The sequence below is a fragment of the Mauremys reevesii genome, linkage group 24 (assembly GCF_016161935.1).
Source record: "Mauremys reevesii isolate NIE-2019 linkage group 24, ASM1616193v1, whole genome shotgun sequence".
In the NCBI taxonomy this organism is placed as follows: Eukaryota; Metazoa; Chordata; order Testudines; family Geoemydidae; genus Mauremys; species Mauremys reevesii.
In genome coordinates, this window is record NC_052646.1 from 2515151 (window position 1) to 2534322 (window position 19172).

At 42.6% G+C, this 19172-nt stretch overlaps 3 protein-coding genes across 3 annotated transcripts; 1 reads left to right on the forward strand and 2 right to left on the reverse strand.

Moving 5' to 3' along the window:
- LOC120390678 (scale keratin-like) lies at positions 1-2670 on the reverse strand. The gene is made up of 2 exons (XM_039513466.1): positions 2652-2670; positions 1-548 (listed from the first exon to the last, which is right to left on the reverse strand). Exon 2 carries the CDS (start codon positions 526-528, stop codon positions 1-3), a length of 528 nt encoding a protein of 175 aa, XP_039369400.1. The 5' UTR covers positions 529-548; positions 2652-2670.
- A 5984-nt stretch (positions 2671-8654) lies between these two features.
- Positions 8655-9170, forward strand: LOC120390662 (scale keratin-like). The gene has a single exon (XM_039513438.1). It carries the CDS (start codon positions 8655-8657, stop codon positions 9168-9170), a length of 516 nt encoding a protein of 171 aa, XP_039369372.1.
- A 3969-nt stretch (positions 9171-13139) lies between these two features.
- Positions 13140-15035, reverse strand: LOC120390639 (scale keratin-like). The gene is made up of 2 exons (XM_039513394.1): positions 15015-15035; positions 13140-13708 (listed from the first exon to the last, which is right to left on the reverse strand). Exon 2 carries the CDS (start codon positions 13686-13688, stop codon positions 13140-13142), a length of 549 nt encoding a protein of 182 aa, XP_039369328.1. The 5' UTR covers positions 13689-13708; positions 15015-15035.
- Between the last annotated feature and the right edge of the window lie 4137 nt (positions 15036-19172).

The following is a 19172-nucleotide window of genomic DNA, read 5'->3' on the forward strand; positions in this document are numbered from 1 at the left end:
TTAACATGGCCCACAGTTTCCAGAATATCCTCCACTAGAAATGCTACGATATGACTTCCTGCTATAACCACGTGAGCCCCCAGAACCGTATGAGCCTCCATAACAACCCCCATAACCACCCCCGACTCCACCCCCATAACCACCCCCATAACCACCTCCGGCTCCACCCCCATAACCACCCCCGGCTCCACCCCCATAAACAACACTGTTACTTCCCCCATAGCCACCACTGTAACCTCCTCCAAAACCACCACTGTAACTACCCCCAGAGCCGATTGAGCCACTGAAACCTCCACCAGCAACAGGTGATCCCACAGCTCTAAATGGCAAGTTTGGTAAGGCGGTTCCGACGAAGCTGTCTTGAGGACAAGTAGCCATAGTTGGTCCTGGGAATCTCACAACAACTGGTGGCGCATAGACCACTGCAGTCGAATCTCCGCATGATGAGATACACGGCTCATTGCAGACATCAATATATGGGCGTGGGCATATATCAGGAATACAGCCCTGGGTTGGGTAGCAAGACATCTTCTGTGATGGAGGGAATCCTGAAAAACACAGGAGGGAGGAAAACGTAAGACACGACTGATAGTGGAATAAGAGATTCAGGCTTAATGGGCCTAGGTAGGTAGATGAGTTTTGCTGAAGGCCACATATCTGCTTCTGCTTCTTCCTTCTATTCCTTTGCACCCAGTCCCCCCTAGGCTTCAGAAACGGAAATGAAATAAAATAATTCCAAGCAGTTTTATGAGAAGTTACCTTTTCACTTCTTCATGCAGCCATAAAGCTGCACAACACACAGGTAAAGTGAGTGGTTATTTTCCTTGGGAAACAATATTAACAACACAGGAGATAAGTGGAAGTGACTTGTCCACCATCATTGGTGAGTCATTGGATGAGCTGGAAGCAGAATTTAGACCTTCCTAATTGCTATTTGTGACAGAATGGATCATTAGGAAATCCCAGTAGCTTCTAATTGCTGCAACTGAGTATAGGGCCCCATTGTGGCAGGCACTGAACAACAAACGAAGAGTAAGGCCACGGGTAAGGAGCTCATCTGGAAGGTATGAGATCTGGGGTCAAGTTCCTGCTCCAACTTTGACAGAGTGAGATTCTGAAAACAGGTCTCCTATATCCTAGCAGAGTGCTCTAACTACTGGGCTATCAGATATTCTGGAAGACCCCCATGCCACCAGCCCACCAAAACCCTGCTGTGGTCCCCCTCAGTTGTATCACCAGTGCATCTTGATCTGGTAGTTGTGCCCTGAGACAACCTAATTCACTATGAGCCACAGGTGAGATTGGGGAGAAATTCCCTCTGGGGCCAGGACACTGAGCACCTTGGGAGAATCAGGACATTGGTGGTTTTGTGCATGTGCACAGTTTTAGGTGCCAAGAGAATTTTGGTGCCTGTAGTCTTAGCATTTTGGAAGACATCATTCTCACCTTATTGTTAAACTTCATTGCCTAAAAGGGACCTTAGATGCTTAAGTCTCTTTGTTGATGTAGCTTCAGGAGATTAGAGGCTCAGCTTTCAATGCAGCTACACTGTTTGAGTGCTGACCTGTTTGAGAAGCTGGTCCCATCGGACTTAACCAAGATCAGACAGGAAATCAAATGCAGAAACCTAATGCAGATTTCCTGAGTCCTTTTCCTCTACCAATATCACAGGACCTTCTGTTCTCACCAGCCCAGGAGGGATGAGTTAAAAAACACAGAGTCTAATTACTAAACCCACAGTAGAAAATATTTCCACTACAGACCCCTGGAATTTTCAAATCCTTTTGGAAACTTTTACCGGAAAGGAGTGCAGAGACGCTGTTAATAATGCGAGTGTCCTTGTTAAATGAGTTCAAAACTGGGGCTAGAACTCTCATCTGATCGACGTAATCATAACTATCTTTAGTTCAAAGGTGCTATTTCAACTTACACTAGCTCTAGATCTGGATCAAAGATTACAAGTTGCACCCATAACACTTTACGTTTTGCGATACTGGTAAACTCAGTGGTCGAACTCATCCAGTGTCCTGTCTCCAGTGCTGTGCAGCACCAGACCCTTCAGAGGAAATTATAGAAGCCCTGACATGGCCCGTTATGCAGGAAACTGCTCATAAGGAGAATTTCTTCCTAACATCACTAACAAAGAGGCTAGAATTGCCCTGAAGGAGAATTCATCTAAAGGACTTCCAGCTTCTCAAACTTATCTTGATCTAGATTATCTACTAAACTAAAAGGAACAATCAACTTGCTTTTCAATTGTTATATTTCAAAATTGATCTCCAGCGTTTTATGGAAATAGCAGGATCAGATCATCCCCTCTTGCAAATACCAGTGAGTCCAGTGGAGTCAGCTCAAGGTCTGGCAATCGTAGTTATCTATAAAGGGTCAGAATAAAGCTGTCTATCCTAAAGTAGTTTAAGGCTGCAATTTTTCATAATTGTGCAATAGATTTACATAGCCTACCCTAGTATAATTATGGGGAATGGGTGTCCCAATCCCATTTGTGGATTTATAAAAAAAGACAAATTTGTGGATAGAAAGACCTAACCTCCTTAATATTGCTAAAATCACAGACTGTTGGTGCAGGTTCAGTCCATAGTTAAACTATCTCTAAAGCAACAACTAGAGCAATTTGAATTCAATAGACTTACCCAGTTCACCAAGGGGATGAAGTTAAGAGAAGTGGATAGAACAACCCGGCGTTGCAAGCACTTTTATATGCCCTCTTAGCCAATGAGAAGGATAGGAGACACCCTTTCTGTACTAAGACCTTGTTGTGTTTTCTTCGATGGGTAACACCTCTAATTATTGCAAAGTTTGATCATGATTAATCAATTACTCAATTCCACATAGATGACGTGAACATTTCATCTTAAATCTTTATTGGAAAGATACCTGCCTGGTTTTATCCCTCTGATCTCTTTGGTGTTGACACAGGTATAAATCCAGTTCCATTTCATTAGTACTCCATTGAAAAACTTCAGAATAGGAGGTTGACTCAGAGGTGTATCAATATTACAATCTGCTGTGACATACAGGATTCCATGTCAGTTCTTTAAATTCCTAGTATCTAATTAGTGACAAGGTGGAGTTCACCCTTCTAAATCCTTGTAGGGTGGGAGACATTATTTTGCATGTTTAGTATCCCCACCCTAGCTGTATATTGTTGGTTTGAGCCAACACCCTTTGGAACTGCATGAATATCTTTCTAATCGGTTCAATGGCCTTGGAAACAGACCTTCTGGGTTACAATACTGTGCTGGACACATAACCAGGACAATGGCACAAACTGATACATTAAATGATAATAAGTCACCAGGACCGGATGGTATTCACCCAAGAGTTCAGAAGGAACTCAAATATGAAATTGCCTAACTACTAACTGTGGTAAGAAGTCTATTGCTTACGGCAGCCTCTCTATCCGATGATTGGCAGATAACTAATGTGACACCGATTTTTTTAAAATGTCTCAAGTTCAGTACAAGGCAAATTGGTTGAAACTGTAGTAAAGATCAGAATTATCAGCCATATAGAGGAACATGATATGCTGGGGAAGAGTCAATATGGCTTTTGTGAAGGGACGTCATGGCTTACTAATCATTGGAATTCTTTGAGTCAGTCAACAAATATATGGACAAGGATGATCCAGTGGAGAATGTGTAGTTGGACTTTCAGAAAGACTTTGACAAGCTCCCACACCAAAGGTTCTTAAACAAATTAAGCAGTTATGGGGTAAGAGTAAGGGTTCTCTCATGGATCAGTAACTGGTTAATATATAATGGGAAAGGGGTAGAAAGGAAATGTTTAGTTTTCAAAGTGGAAAAAGGTAAACAGTGGGCTCCCTCAAGGAGCTGTACTGGGACCAGTGCTCTTCACTGTATTCATAAATGATCTGGAAAAAGAGGTAAACTTTGAATTGGCAAAGTTTGCAGACCACACAAAATACTTATGATAGTTAAGTGCAAAGCATACTGCAAATAGTTACAAAGAGAACTTACAAAACTGAGTGACTGGGCAAGAAAATGGTAGTAGAATTTTAAGTTGACAAATGCAAAGTAATACAGATTGGAAAATATAATCTCAATTATACAGTAACAACGATGGGGTCTAATTTAGTTGTTGCCACTCAGGAAAGATCTTGGAGTTATAGTGGGGAGTTTTCTGAAAACATCCGCTCAGTCATAGAATCACAGAATCATAAGACTGGAAGGGAGCTTAGGAGGTCATCTAGTCCAGTCCCCTGTATTCATGGTAGGACTAAGTTTTATCTAGACCAACCCTCACAGGTGTTTGTCTAACCTGCTCTTAAAGATCTCTATTGACGGAGATTCCACAACCTCCCTGGGCAATTTATTCCAGTGCTTAACCACCTTGGCAGTTAGGAAGTTTTTCCTAATGTCCAGTCTAACCCACCCAATCTGCAATCTAAGACCATTGCTTCTTGTCCTATCATCAGAAGTTAAAGAGAACAAGTTTTCTCCCTCCTCCTTCTAACCTTTTATGTACTTGAAAACTTTTATCATGCCCCCTCTCTGGCTTCTCTTCTCCAGAGTATACAAATCCAATTTCTGCAATCTTCCCTCATAGGTCATGTTTTCTAGAACCTTTGATCATTTTTGTTGCTCTTCTCCGGACTTTCTCCAACTTGCCCATATCATTCCTGAAATGTGGCACCCAGAACTGGAAACAATACTCTAATTGAGGCCTAATCAGCATGGAGTAGAGCAGAAGAATTACTTCTCATGTCTTGCTTACAACACTCCTGATAATATATTCCAGAATGATATTTGCTTTTGTATTACACTGTTGACTCATATTTAGCTTGTGATCCGCTATGACCTCCAGATCCCTTTCTGCAGTACTCCTTCCTAGGCAGTCATTGCCCATTTTGTATATGTGCAATTGATTGTTCCTTCCTAAGTTGAGTACTTTGCATTTGTCCATATTGAATTTCATGCTATTTACTTCAGACCATTTCTCCAGATTGTCCAGATCATTTTGAATTTTAATCCTATCCTCCAAAGCATTTGCAACCCCTCCCAGGTGGGTATCATCCGCAAACTTTATACATGTACTCTGTATACCATTCTTTAAATCATTGATGAATATATTGAACAGAACTGGACTAAGAACTGATCCCTGTAGACCCCACTCATTATACCCTTCCAGCCAGACTGTGAACCGCTGATAACTACTCTCTGGGAATGGTTTTCCAACCAGTTATGCACCCATTGTATAGTAGCTCCATCTAGATTGAATTTCCCTAGTTTATTTATGAGAAGGTCATGCGAGACAGTATCAAAAGACTTACTAAATCAAGATATACCACATTCATTGTTTCCCCCTAACCTATCAAAGAAAGATATTAGGTTGGTTTGACACAATTTGTTCTTGACAACTTCATGCTAACTGCTACTTATCTTCTAGGTGATTGCATATTGATTCTTTAATTATTTGCTCCATTATCTTTCTGGGTACTGAAGTTAAGCAGACTGGTCTGTAATTCTCCAAGTTGTCCTTATTTCCCTTTGTATACATGGACACTATATTTGGCCTTTCCTAGTCCTCTGGAATCTCTCCCGTCTTCTGTAACTTGTTGAAGATGATCACTAATGGCTCAGATACTTCCTCAGTCAGCTCCTTGAGTATTCTAGCACGTATTTCATCAGGCCCTAGTGACTTGAAGACATCTGACCTGTCTAAGTATTTTTAACTTGTTCTTCCCCTATTTTAACCTGTGATCCTACCTGATTTTCACTAGCATTCCCTTTGTTAGACTTCCAAGCATTACTACACTTTTTGGGGGGAAATTGAAATAAAAAGTCATTTAACACTTCTGCCATTTCCACATTTTCTGATACTGTAATTACCCCTCACTGAATAACAGGCTCACCCTGTCCTTGATCTTCCTCCTAATGTATTTGTAGAATGTTATCTTGTTACCCTTTATGTTTCTAGCTAGTTTAATCTCATTTTGTGCCTTCGCCTTTCTAATTTTGTCCCTACATCCTTGTATTATTTGTTTATACTCATCCTTTGTAATTTGACCTAGTTTCCACCTTTTGCAGGACTCTTTTTTGAGTTTCAGATGAATGAAGATCTTAAGGGTGAAGATGGTCAGAGGGATAATACCAGGGACGTATCTTGCCCTTAAAGACTTAAGATGAAATGTTCATATCATCTGTGTGGAACTTAAAGAACTAATGTGGAATGCTGTATCTCACAGCAGATTGTAATATTGATACACCTCTGAGTTATCCTCCTATTTTGAAGTTTTTCAATGGACTACTAATGAAATGGAACTGGATTTATACCTGTGTCAACACGAAGGAGATCAGAGGGATAATACCAGGGTGGTAACTTGCCCATAAAGATTTAAGATGAAATGTTTATGTCATCTGTGTGGAACTGTGAATTGAGTAATTGATTAATCATGATCAAGACTATTACAACAATTAGAGGTGTTACCAATCGAAGAAAACACTATGTTTTTTTACTGGTAAGGTCTTACTACAGAAAGGGTGTCTCCTATCCTTCTCATTGGCTAAGAAGGGATATAAGGTGCTTGCAATGCCGGGTTGTTCTATCCACTTCTCTTGACTTCATCCCCTTGGTGAACTGGGTAAGTCTATTGAATTCAAATTACTCTAGTTGTTGCTTTAGAGATAGTTTAACTATGGACTGAACCTGCACCAACAGCAATATTAAGGAGGTTAGTTCTTTCTTTCTTTCTAGTCAGTTGCAGGCCTGGGTGGATGCTGACTTTAAAAATATCATTCTAGGATTTATAAATCCACATATGGGATTGGGACACCCATTCCCAATAATTATACTAGGGTAGACTACGTAAATCTATTGCACAATAATGAAAAATTGCAGCCTTAAACTACTTGAGGAAGGGACAGCTTTATTCTGACCCTTTATAGATAACTACGATTGCCAGACCTTGAGCTGACTCCACTGGGCTCACTGGTATTTGCAAGAGGGAATGATCTGATCATGCTATTTCCATAAAATGCTGGAGATCAATTTTGAAATATAGCAATTGAAAAGAAAGTTGATTGTTCTTTTTAGTTTAGTAGATAATCTAGATCAAGATAAGTTTGAGAAGTTGGAAGTGCTTTATGTGAATTCTCCTTCAGGGCAATTCTAGCCTTTTTGTTAGTGATGTTAGGAAGAAATTCTCTTTCTGAGCAGTTTCCTGCATAACGGGCCATGTCAGGGCTTCTATAATTTCCTCTGAAGGGTCTGGTGCTGCACAGCATTAGAGACAAGACACTGGATGAGTTTGACCACTGAGCTTACCACTATCACAAAACATAAAGTGTTATGGTTGCAACATGCACAAAACCACCAATGTCCTAATTCTCTCAAGGTGCTCAGTGTCCTGGCCCCAGAGGGAATTTCTCATAGACTCATAGACTTTAAGGTCAGAAGGGATCATTATGATCATCTAGTCTGACCTCCTGCACAATGCAGGCCACAGAATCTCACCCATCCACTTCTATAACAAACCCCTAACCTATGTCTGAGTTATTGAAGTCCTCAAATTGTGGTTTGAAGACCTCAAGCTGCAGAGAATCCTCCAGCAAGTGACCCATGCCCCATGCTGCAGAGGAAGGCGAAAAACCTCCAGGGCCTCTGCCAATCTGCCCTGGAGGAAAATTCCTTCCCGACCCCAAATATGGCAATCAGTTAAACCCTGAGCATGTGGGCAAGACTCACCAGCCAGCACCCAGGAAAGAATTTTCTATAGTAACTCAGATCTCATCCCATCTAACATCCCATCACAGACCACCGGGCATACTTACCTGCTGATAATCAAAGATCAATTGCTAAATTAATTGCCAACATTAGGTTATCCCATCATATTCTCCCCAATCTCACCTGTGGCTCATAGTGAATTAGGTTGTCTCAGGGCACACCTACCAGTTCAAGATGCACTGGTGATACAACTGAGGGGGACCACAGCAGGGTTTTGGTGGGCTGGTGGCATGGGGGTCTTCCAGAATATCTGATAGCCCAGTAGTTAGAGCACTCTGCTAGGATATAGGAGACCTGTTTTCAGAATCTCACTCTGTCAAAGTTGGAGCAGGAACTTGACCCCAGATCTCATACCTTCCAGATGAGCTCCTTACCCGTGGCCTTACTCTTCGTTTGTTGTTCAGTGCCTGCCACAATGGGGCCCTATACTCAGTTGCAGCAATTAGAAGCTACTGGGATTTCCTAATGATCCATTCTGTCACAAATAGCAATTAGGAAGGTCTAAATTCTGCTTCCAGCTCATCCAATGACTCACCAATGATGGTGGACAAGTCACTTCCACTTATCTCCTGTGTTGTTAATATTGTTTCCCAAGGAAAATAACCACTCACTTCACCTGTGTGTTGTGCAGCTTTATGGCTGCATGAAGCAGTGGAAAGGGAACTTCTTATGAAACCGCTTGGAATTATTTTATTTCATTTCCGTTTCTGATGCCCAGGGGGGACTGGGTGCAAAGGAATAGAAGGAAGAAGCAGGAGCAAATATGTGGCCTTCAGCAAAACTCATCTACCTACCTAGGCCCATTAAGCCGGAATCTCTTATTCCACTAACTGTCGTGTCTTACGTTTTCCTCCCTCCTGTGTTTTTCAGGATTCCCTCCATCACAGAAGATGTCTTGCTACCCAACCCAGGGCTGTATTCCTGATATATGCCCACGCCCATGTATTGACGTCCGCAACGAGCCGTGTATCTCATCATGCGGAGATTCGACTGCAGTGGTCTATGCGCCACCAGTTGTTGTGAGATTCCCAGGACCAACTATGGCTACTTGTCCTCAAGACAGCTTCGTAGGAACCGCCTTACCAAACTTGCCATTTAGAGCTGTGGGATCACCTGTTGCTGGTGGAGGTTTCAGTGGCTCAATCGGTTCTGGGGGTAGTTACAGTGGTGGTTTTGGAGGAGGTTACAGTGGTGGCTATGGGGGAGGTAACAGTGTTGTTTATGGGGGTGGAGCCGGGGGTGGTTATGGGGGTGGTTATGGGGGTGGAGCCGGAGGTGGTTATGGGGGTTGTTATGGAGGCTCATACGGTTCTGGGGGTTCACGTGGTTATAGCAGGAAGTCATATCGTAGCATTTCTGGGGGAGGATATTCTGGATTCAACAGTGGAAACTGTGGGCCATGTTAAACCCAGAAGAATGATCCATGGAATGAGAAACAATCAGGGAATGACAAGATAGAGCTTCATCACTGATCTAATGGACAATGATGCCTTCAACTCTACTTGCAGACTGTGGGTGCTCATCGCCTTTGTAAATCAGGCCTATGTGTGTCTTCCACTTGTTTTGTAGGTTTATGATCTACTGGTTTTGCAGCTTAGTGTTATGCTCCTATTGTGCTTTATTGTATTTGATGTTGAACTGGCTAAAACAAGTCACTTGGTTGAAAAAGGGACATGATTTTCAAACTCTACAGCTTCAAGACAGAAAGCAGATCATCTTGTGTGAAAAGCATCACTTTGGAGCGGGTGATTGGTTCTTGCTCGTATTGTAACCCTGAAAATACATTCTTTGTACTCTGCATTAATTCATTCTGCAAGTGTGTACTGCCACTGCTCATTCCCATTAAAAATTATTCTGCATCATAGCGTTGGCCTTCTGGTTTTCCTTTCTCCTCCATTCTTTCTATCCAAAGGAATTAGTGTGAAATTCACCCCAGTGCAGATGCTCAGTACCAGCCCCCAGCACTACATTCCCCCAACTCAAGCAAATTACTAAGTAGCAAATCTGGCACATTAACTGGTCAAAAGCATGGTGGTGGCCACCTGCCCAGGAGAGATTTTTCCCTTTGTTCCAAAAGTCTCAAAAGGGAATTAGAATACATTTCCCTTCTCTAAATATTACATAAAATTGTAGGTTCACTGAAATATAGGTCTGGAAGGAAACTTGAGAGGTCACCGAGTCCATTCCACTGTGCAGAAGCAGCACCTGACCTGAGTGGACTCTGATTTCATGTCTTTATAAACCTTCAATGATGGAGATTCTAGAGCTTCCTGCAGGAGCGTGAAATCAATGCTTATCTATCATAGTTAGAAAGTTATTGCTAATATCTGACCTAAACTCCCTTGCTGCAGATTAAACCAATTGAATCTCATCTTATCTTCAGCGGGCATGCAGAACAATTGATCAGGATGTTCTTTATAACAGCCCTGCACATACTTGAAAACTGTTATCCATTCCCATGTCAGTTTGCTTTTCTCAAGTCCTCAGAGGTCAGGTTTCTAAACCTTTTGTCATTTTTGTAGCTCTCCTCTGGACTCTCTCTAGTCTGTCCACATCTTCCCTGTTAATGTGTGCTGGGGACAAAACTCCAGCCTAGGCCTTACCGGTGTCTACCAGGGTGGGACTGTTTCCTTCCTAAACCTCATACTTTGCAATTGACTTTATTGAATTTCATTGTTTTTTTTTCAGATGAAGTCTTCAATTAGGGACACTCATTTTGAATTCTCATCCTGTCTTCCAAAGTGCTTGCAGCTCCTCTCAGCTTGGTGTCCTCTGCAAATTATATCAGTGAACTGTCCATGCTATTATTCAACTAATTAGTGAAAATGTTCAAAAGTAAAAGACCCAGGATAACCTTTTCTGGGTTATTAGCTCTTCCATCTAATTTATGACAATCTTTGAGTGAAAGGGTTTTTAGTTGAATAATGAATTTTCTTCAACTGACACCTACTTACTACACTAGAAACACTTGGCCTGTTGTATGCCCAAAATTTCTAAGGCTCTAATCCTGCCAAATGTATTCACAGGAGATCTGAAAGCCAGGAATTTCAAAAGTGCATGGTCGTAAAGTCTGCTTGAGACACATTCACTGGAACAGGGATCCAGGGAATGGAGACTGAGCACTTCTAAAAACCAGGGTTTTTCAGGATGTCTGAGGTAGGCACCAAAATCACCAGTCGCTCTTAAAAATCATAGAATCATAGAAGATTAGGGTTGGAAGAGACCTCAGGAGGTCATCTAGTTCAATCCCTTCTCAAAGTCGGACCAATCCCCAACTAAATCATCCCCTAGTCTCAATTCTTTCTCGGTTGGCCCACACGTACACAGGAAGGCATGCAGGTAAATAAACCTTTTCTAGCCAATTGTCCTAGTCAATGGGAGCCATCAAGATTCTAAACCACCATTATTGGCCCACACGTTGAATAATTACAACAGGACCTCAGAGTTATACTTCATATTTCTAGCTTCAGATACAAAAAGGATACATGCATACAAATAGGAGGACTGTGTTCAGTAGGTTATAACCTTTGTTATGATACCTTACAAGAGACCTTTTGCACAAAGCATATTCCAGTTACATCATATTCACACTCATAAGGACATTTCCATAAAACATATTTAGTGCAATGTCACAGGTTTCAGCTGAAGAAAATTAATTATTCAACTGTAAATCCTTTCACTCATATTCCCTTAAAGGTTATCATAAATTAACTGGAGGGAAATTATTTTAAAGTCCTATCTATATATTGATGTTAGGAAAGTTTTTGACATAGTCACACCGGACATTCTTATAAGCAAATTTGGGAAACATTTCCCTCAACCACATGGTTGAGACAAAATTATTATCAGGTGGCTACATAACTGGTTGAAAGTCTGTACTCAAAGACTAGTTATCAATGGTTTGCTGTCAACCTAAGATGCTATACCTAGTGGGGGTAGCAAGAGGAGGTTATCCTGGGTCTTTTACTCTTCAGTATTTTCTCTAATAACTTGAATAATGGAGTGAACAGTTCACTGATAATATTTGCAGAGGACACCAAGCTGAGAGGGGTTGCAAGCACTTTGGAAGACAGGATGAGAATTCAAAATGAGCTTCGCTAATTGGAGACTTCATCTGAAATCAACAAAATGAAATTCAGTAAAAGCAGTAAAGTACAATGTTTGGGAAGGAAATTGTCCCACTCGGATAGGCATCGGTGAGGCCTAAGATGGAGTTTTGTCTCCAGTTCTGGCCAGCACACTTCAATGGGGAAGATGTGGACAAACTGGAGAGAGTCCAGAGGAGAGCTACAAAAAAGAAAAGCAGACTGACGGGGGAGCGGATAACAGTTTTCAAGTATGTGTAGGGCCGTTTTAAAGAACATGGTGCTCAATTGTTCTGCATGTCTGCTGAAGATAAGATGAGATGTAATTGGATTAATCTGCATGATGGGAGATTCAGGTTAGATATTAGCAATAACTTTCTAACTATAATGATTGTAAAGTGTTGATTTCAGGCTTTCATGGAAAGTTGTGGAATTTCCATCATTGAAGGTTTATAAGGAGATATTAGATAAAGACCAGTCAGGTCAGGTCCTGCCATCACACAGGGGGCTGAACTTGGTGACATCCCAAGGTTCCTTCCAGCCCTATATGTCAAGCATTCTATAATTTTATGTAATATTTAGAGCAGGGAAACATATTCTAATTCCCTTCTGAGACTTTTGGAACAAGGGGGAATATCTCCCCTGGGCAGATGGCCAGCACCATGCTATTGACCACTTAATGTATTTTGTTGCTTAGGTATTCTGTTGAGTTAGCGGGATGTAGTGCAGGGGGCTGGTACTGAGCATCTGCACTGGAGTGAATTTCACCCAAACTGGTTTGGATAGAAAGAATGGAGGAGAAAGGAAAACCAGAAGGCCAACGCTATGATGCAGAATAATTTTTAATGGGAATGAGCAGTGGCAGTACACACTTGCAGAATGAATTAATGCAGAGTACAAAGAATGTATTTTCAGGGTTACAATACGAGCAAGAACCAATCACCCGCTCCAAAGTGATGCTTTTCACACAAGATGATCTGCTTTCTGTCTTGAAGCTGTAGAGTTTGAAAATCATGTCCCTTTTTCAACCAAGTGACTTGTTTTAGCCAGTTCAACGTCAAATAGCACAAAGCACACTAGGAGCATAAGACTAAGCGGCAAAACCTGTAGATCATAAACCTACAATAATATGTAACAAGTGGAAGACACAGATAGGCCTGATTTACAAAGGCGATGAGCACCCACAGTCTGCAAGTAGAGTTGAAGGCATCATTGTCCATTAGATCCGTGGTGAATCTCTATCTTGTCATTTCCTGATTGTTTCTCATTCCATGGATCGTTCTTCTGGGTTTAACATGGCCCACAGTTTCCACGGTTGAATCCAGAATATCCTCCCCCAGAAATGCTACGATATGACTTCCTGCTATAACCACGTGAACCCCCAGAACCGTATGAGCCTCCATAACAACCCCCATAACCACCCCCTGCTCCACCCCCGTAACCACCCCCATATCCACCCCCATAACCACCCCCGGCTCCACCTCCATAAACTCCCCCATAACCGATTGAGCTTCCGAATCCACCACCAGAACCAACAACACTGTTACCTCCTCCGTAACCACCACCATAACCTCCCCCATAACTGATCGAGCCTCCAAGTCCTGCACCAGCACCAGATGAGCCACCAGCTCTAAATGGCAAGTTTGGTAAGGCGGTTCCGACGAAGCTGTCTTGAGGACAAGTAGCCATAGTTGGTCCGGGGAATCTCACAACAACTGGTGGTGCATAGACCACTGCAGTCGAATCTCCGCATGATGAGATACACGGCTCGTTGCGGACATCAATACATGGACGTGGGCATATATCGGGATAACAATCTGTGGGTGGGCAGTAAGACATCTTCGGTGATGGAGGGAATCCTGAAAAACAAAGAATGGAGTAAAGAAACCATGAGACACAGTTGAGATTGGAATAAGAGATTCACGGTTTGAGTTTTAGTGTCGGCGGGGCGAGATGTTTGTTGAAGGCCATATAGCTGCTCCCGTTTCTTCCTTCTGTTCATTTGTACCCATTCCCCTTAGGCTTCAAACACAATTTAAAAGAAAAATCCCAGAAATTTCAAAACAAGTTACCTTTTCACTGCTTCATGCAACCATTCAGCTGCACAACACCCTGTGAAGTCAGTAAGAGCTACTTTTAATTCAAAGCTGCTATTCCAGCTTGTACCAGCTAAAGGTCTGGATCGAAGATTACAGCTTCTACCCATAAGACTTTAAGTTTTGCCATAGTGGGTCAGCTCAGTGGTCCAGCTCATCCAGTGTCCTGTCTCCAATGCTGTGCAGCACGGCACTCTTCATAGCAAATTATAGGAGCCCTGATGTGGCCCGTTATGGAGGAAACTGCTCATAAGGAGAATTTCTTCTTACCATCACTAAACTAGGGGCTAGATTTCCCCTGAAGGGAAATTCACATAAAGCACTTCCAACTTCTCAAACTTATCTAGATCTTGATCATCCACCAAACTAAAAAGAACAATCAAGTTCCTGTTCAATTGTTATATTTCAAAACCGACCTCCAGCATTTTATGGAAACAGCAGAGTCAGATGATCATCTTGGACAAATAACTGTGAGTCCAGTGAAGTCAGCTGACAGTCTGGCAATTGTATTTATCTATAAAGAGTCAGAATAAAGCTGTCCATCCCTAAAGCAGTCTAAAGCTGAGATTTTTCATAATTGTCTAATAGATTTACATGCACTACCTTATTATATTTATTGCAAATGGGTGTCCCAATTCCATATGTGGATTTGAAAATCCCAGCATGATATTTTTAAAGTCTGTCGCCACCAAGGCCTGCAACTGACTAGTTTCAGAGAAGCAAAGAATCCTGTGGCACCTTATAAACTAACAGATGTTTTAGAGCATGAGCTTTCGTGGGTGAATACCCACTTCGTCGGATGCATCCGACGAAGTGGGTATTCACCCACGAAAGCTCATGCTCTAAAACGTCTGTTAGTCTATAAGGTACCACAGGATTCTTTGCTGCTTTTACAGATCCAGACTAACACGGCTACCCCTCTGATACCTAGTTTCAGAGAGTCTCTTCTGGAAAGAAAAACCACCCTCATTATTATTGCTAAAATCATGCAGTATTGGTGAAGGTTGAATCCATAGTTAAAACTATCACTAAAGCGACAACTAGAGTAATTTGAATTCAGTAGACTTACCCAGTTCACCAAGGGGATGAAGTCAAGAGAAGTGGATACAACAACCCAGAGCGGCAAGCACTTTTATATGCTTTCTTAGCCAATGGGAAGTATAGGAGACACCCTTTCAATAACCGAAGTGTTTTCTTGCACGCATTACCACTGACCGAACAAAATGTTTTCTGGCTTTGTATTATAATTATTATTATGCTCTAATTAGTTTTAATGGCTTTGCCATTGTTGATCAATTACTCAATTTCCAATCCCACATATGGATGTCATACATATTACACCCTGAAATTCCTTTAATCTGAAAGCTTTATTGGCAACATACCTTCCTGGTATCATCTCACTGATCTCCTTGGTGTTGACAGAGGTAGAAATCCAGTTCCATTGCATTACTTCTTCATTGAAGAACTTCAAAATATGAAGCTGACTCAGAAATGTATCAATATTACAATCTGCTGGGATGTGCAGGATTCCATATCGTTCTTTAAATCCCAACTAGTATCTAATTAGCGGCAAGGAGGAATTCACCCTTCTGAATTCTTGTGGGGTGGGAAACATTATTCTGCATGTGTAGCATTCTCACCCTTAGCTGTACACTGTGTGTTTGAGCCAACACCCTTTGGAACTGCATGAATGTCTCTCCAATCAGTTCAGTGGCCTTGGAACCAGGCCTTCTGGGTTACAATACTGTGCTGGACACATAACCAGGACAATAGCACAAGCTGATACATGAAATGGTAATAAGTCACCAGTGTTCCCCAAAAAGTTCAGAAGGAACTCAAATATCAAGTTGCAGAACTGCTAACTGTGGAAACTGGCCTATCATTTAAATCAGCCTCTATGAGATGACTGGCAGATAACTAATGTGACACCAATATTGAGAAAAGTCTCCTAAATTCTGTATAAGGTAAATTGGTTGAAACTTGGGAACGATCAGAATTATCGGCCACATAGATGAACATGATACACTGGGGCATAGTCAATATGGCTGTGTGAAGAGAAATCATGTCTTACCAATCATTAGAATTCTTTGAGTTGGTCCACAAATATGTGGAGAAGAGTGTTCCAGTGGAGAAAGTGTATTTGGATTTTCAGAAAGTCTTTGATAAGCTCCTGCATTAAAAGCTCTTAAGTAAACTAAGCAGTAATGGGATAAGAGGGAAGGTCCACTCATGAATCAGTAACTGGTGAAAACATAGGGAGGAAAGAAGTAAGAAAAAAATGTTCAGTTTTCAAAGTGGAAAGAGGAAAATAGCTGGCTCCTTCAAGGAGCTGTACTGGGTCCAGTGCTGTTCAACATACTCAGAAATGACATGAAGAAGTGGGGTATACTGTGAGTTGGCAAAGTTTGCAGACCACACAGAATTTCTCAAGTTGAAAGTAGACTGCAAAGAGTTACAAAGGGGTCTTACAAAACTGGGTGACTGACAAGAAAATGGGAGACGAAATTGCATGTCGGTACATGCAAAGTAATACACAATGAAAAACATAATCCCAACTATACATACACAAGGATGGGGTTTAAGTTAACTGTTACCCCTCAGGAAAGAGATTTTAAACTTACTGCAGCAGGGCTGCCCAGAAGACTGAGGGGGCCTGGGGCAAAGCAATTTCGGGGCCCCTTCCATAAAAAAAAAGTTGCAATGCTATAGAATACTATATTCTTGTGGGGGCCCCTCTGGGGCCTGGGGAATATTGCCCCACTGGCCCCCCCCCCCCCCAGCCAGCCCTGCACTGCAGGTAGTTCTCTGAAAATATCTGGTCAATGTCCAGCAACAGTCAAAAAAGCTAAGAGGATGTTAGGAACCATTAGGAAATGGATAGGCTCCTAAGACAGAAAAATATTGTAATGCCACTATATAAATCCATGATGTGCCACCCATGGAATACTGTGTACAGTTCTGGTCACTCCATCTCAGAAAAGATATAGAGAAAGCCCAGAGACGGGCAACACAAATGATTAAGGGTATAGAACAGCTTCTAGAAAATCATGGGGCGTGTTCAGCTTGGAAAAAGAGAAGATTGAGGGGGGATGTGATAAAGGTCTATACAGTCATGAACCATGTAATGGAAATGCATCAGGAAGTGCTATTTACCCTTTCACATAACACATGAACCAAGGGTATCCAAAGAAATGAATAGGCAGCAGGATTAAAACAAACATGAGGCAGAACCTCTTCATGCAACACACAGTCAATCTCTGCAACTTGTTCCCGGGGACAAGGCCCAAGTTATAACTGGATTCAAAAGAGAATTCGGTGAGTTCACAGAAGATAGGTCCACCTGTGCGTAGTAGCCCAGCTGGTCAGGAAGACAACCCCATGTTCTGGGTGTGCCTAAACCCGTGACTGCTAGAAGCTGGGCCTGGATGACAAATTGCCCATTTCTGTTCACTCTTGCGGAAGCATCTGGCACCAGCCCCTGTTGGAAGATAGGATACCGGGCTAGATGGACCATTGTTCTAACCCTGCAGGCCATTCTTATGTTCATGACTTCTCCACCACTTAAATCCCTCCAAAGTAGAGCTGAAGCAGGATTGAAATGTTGCAATAATCTTTTGTGCTCTCGCTCTGCTCAGTGGTGACTTTCAGCCTAATGCAATTGGACTTTCCAGTCTGAAGAGATGTCCATTAAGTGATCATTAGTTTAGGGACAGGAATACAGGTGACAATCATAACAGGACACCCAAGGGCTACCTACAGCTGGCTTGCTCCTGGGTTGCAGTGAAGAGTGGCAGTAGGAGAAAGGAAAGAGTGCAGTCGTATAAAAGCTTGTATGAACTCTGGAACCTGTAACAAGACACTTGTTACAATGGGACAATGTAACTGACAAAGCACAGGAAGAATCACATGAGCGACGGAAGTGAAGCCTACTTAATCAGGGGCAGAATGGTTGAGCAATAACATTCTAGAGCAAAGTAGACTAATCCAGTGACCAGCTTCAGTACAGGATGCAAGATCTTCCTTTTTCAGAGAAGTACCCTACCACTGCTGGAATGATTTTTAAATTGCTATATACAGCCTGTGACCCATAGCCGCCGACTCTGTGGGTGCTCCGGGGCTGGAGCACCCATGGAAAAAAATTGGTGGTGCTCAGCACCCACCGGCAGCTCCCCATGGCCCTGCCCCCCTGCTCCAGCTCACCTCCACCTTTTCCGCGAGCGCGCCACCATGTCCTGCTTCTCCCCCATCCCTCCCAGTGCTTGCACTGCGAAACAGATGATACGTGGGGTGAGGAGGGGGAACGTGGCACGCTGGGAGAAGAGGCAGGGCCGGGGCGGGGATTTGGAGAAGGGATCCAATAGGGGCAGGGAGGGCGTGGAGTTAGGGTGGGGATTTGGGGGATGAGGTTGGAATGGAGGGGGGGAAAGGGGAGGAGGGTGCGGGCACCCACTGGCGCCGGAGAAAGTTGGCGCATACGCCCTGACCTGAAGAAGTGCTCAGTGTAGCTCAAAAGTTTGTCTCTCCGCAACAGAAGCTGATCCAATAAAAGATATTCCCTGACCCTCCGTGTCTCTCTAATGTACAGTCCAAGCATAGCTTCCTATCACGAGGGAAGTAGGAAGAACAAAAGACTCTATGAAGCTTACTGGGGAACTCTCTGTGGATATTTAGGAAGAGAGGAATTGGTCAGTCGTTCCTCTGGTCCTAGATCCTTTGGTCAATAATACCCAGGAGCACCTCTTTCAAAGAAGTTCATCTAGGAAAGGTTTAATATACTGTGCTAGTGGGGATTATAGAACTATGGCCAATAGATAAATAATAGGTCAGGTATCAGAGGGGAGCCGCGTTAGTCTGGATCTGTAAAAAGCAACAAAGAGTCCTGTGACACCTTATAGACTAACAGATGTATTGGAGCATGAGCTTTCGTGGGTGAATACCCACTTCGTCGGGTGCATGTATTCACCCACAAAAGCTCATGTTCCAATACGTCTGTTAGTCTATACGGTGCCACAGGACTCTTTGTTGCTTTTCACAGATCCAGACTAACACGGCTGCCCCTCTGATACTTGACACTCTAGATAAATGTCCTTCATACTTTCTACTAAAGCACATGGGAGCCTTCAACCAGGCTCAGAACAGCCTGGAAAAGAAATGTCTAGACATGCTTAAAGAGACAGCGCATGCTTTTCCTACAGAGAATACACATCACTAGTGGAGCTGGAGTGTC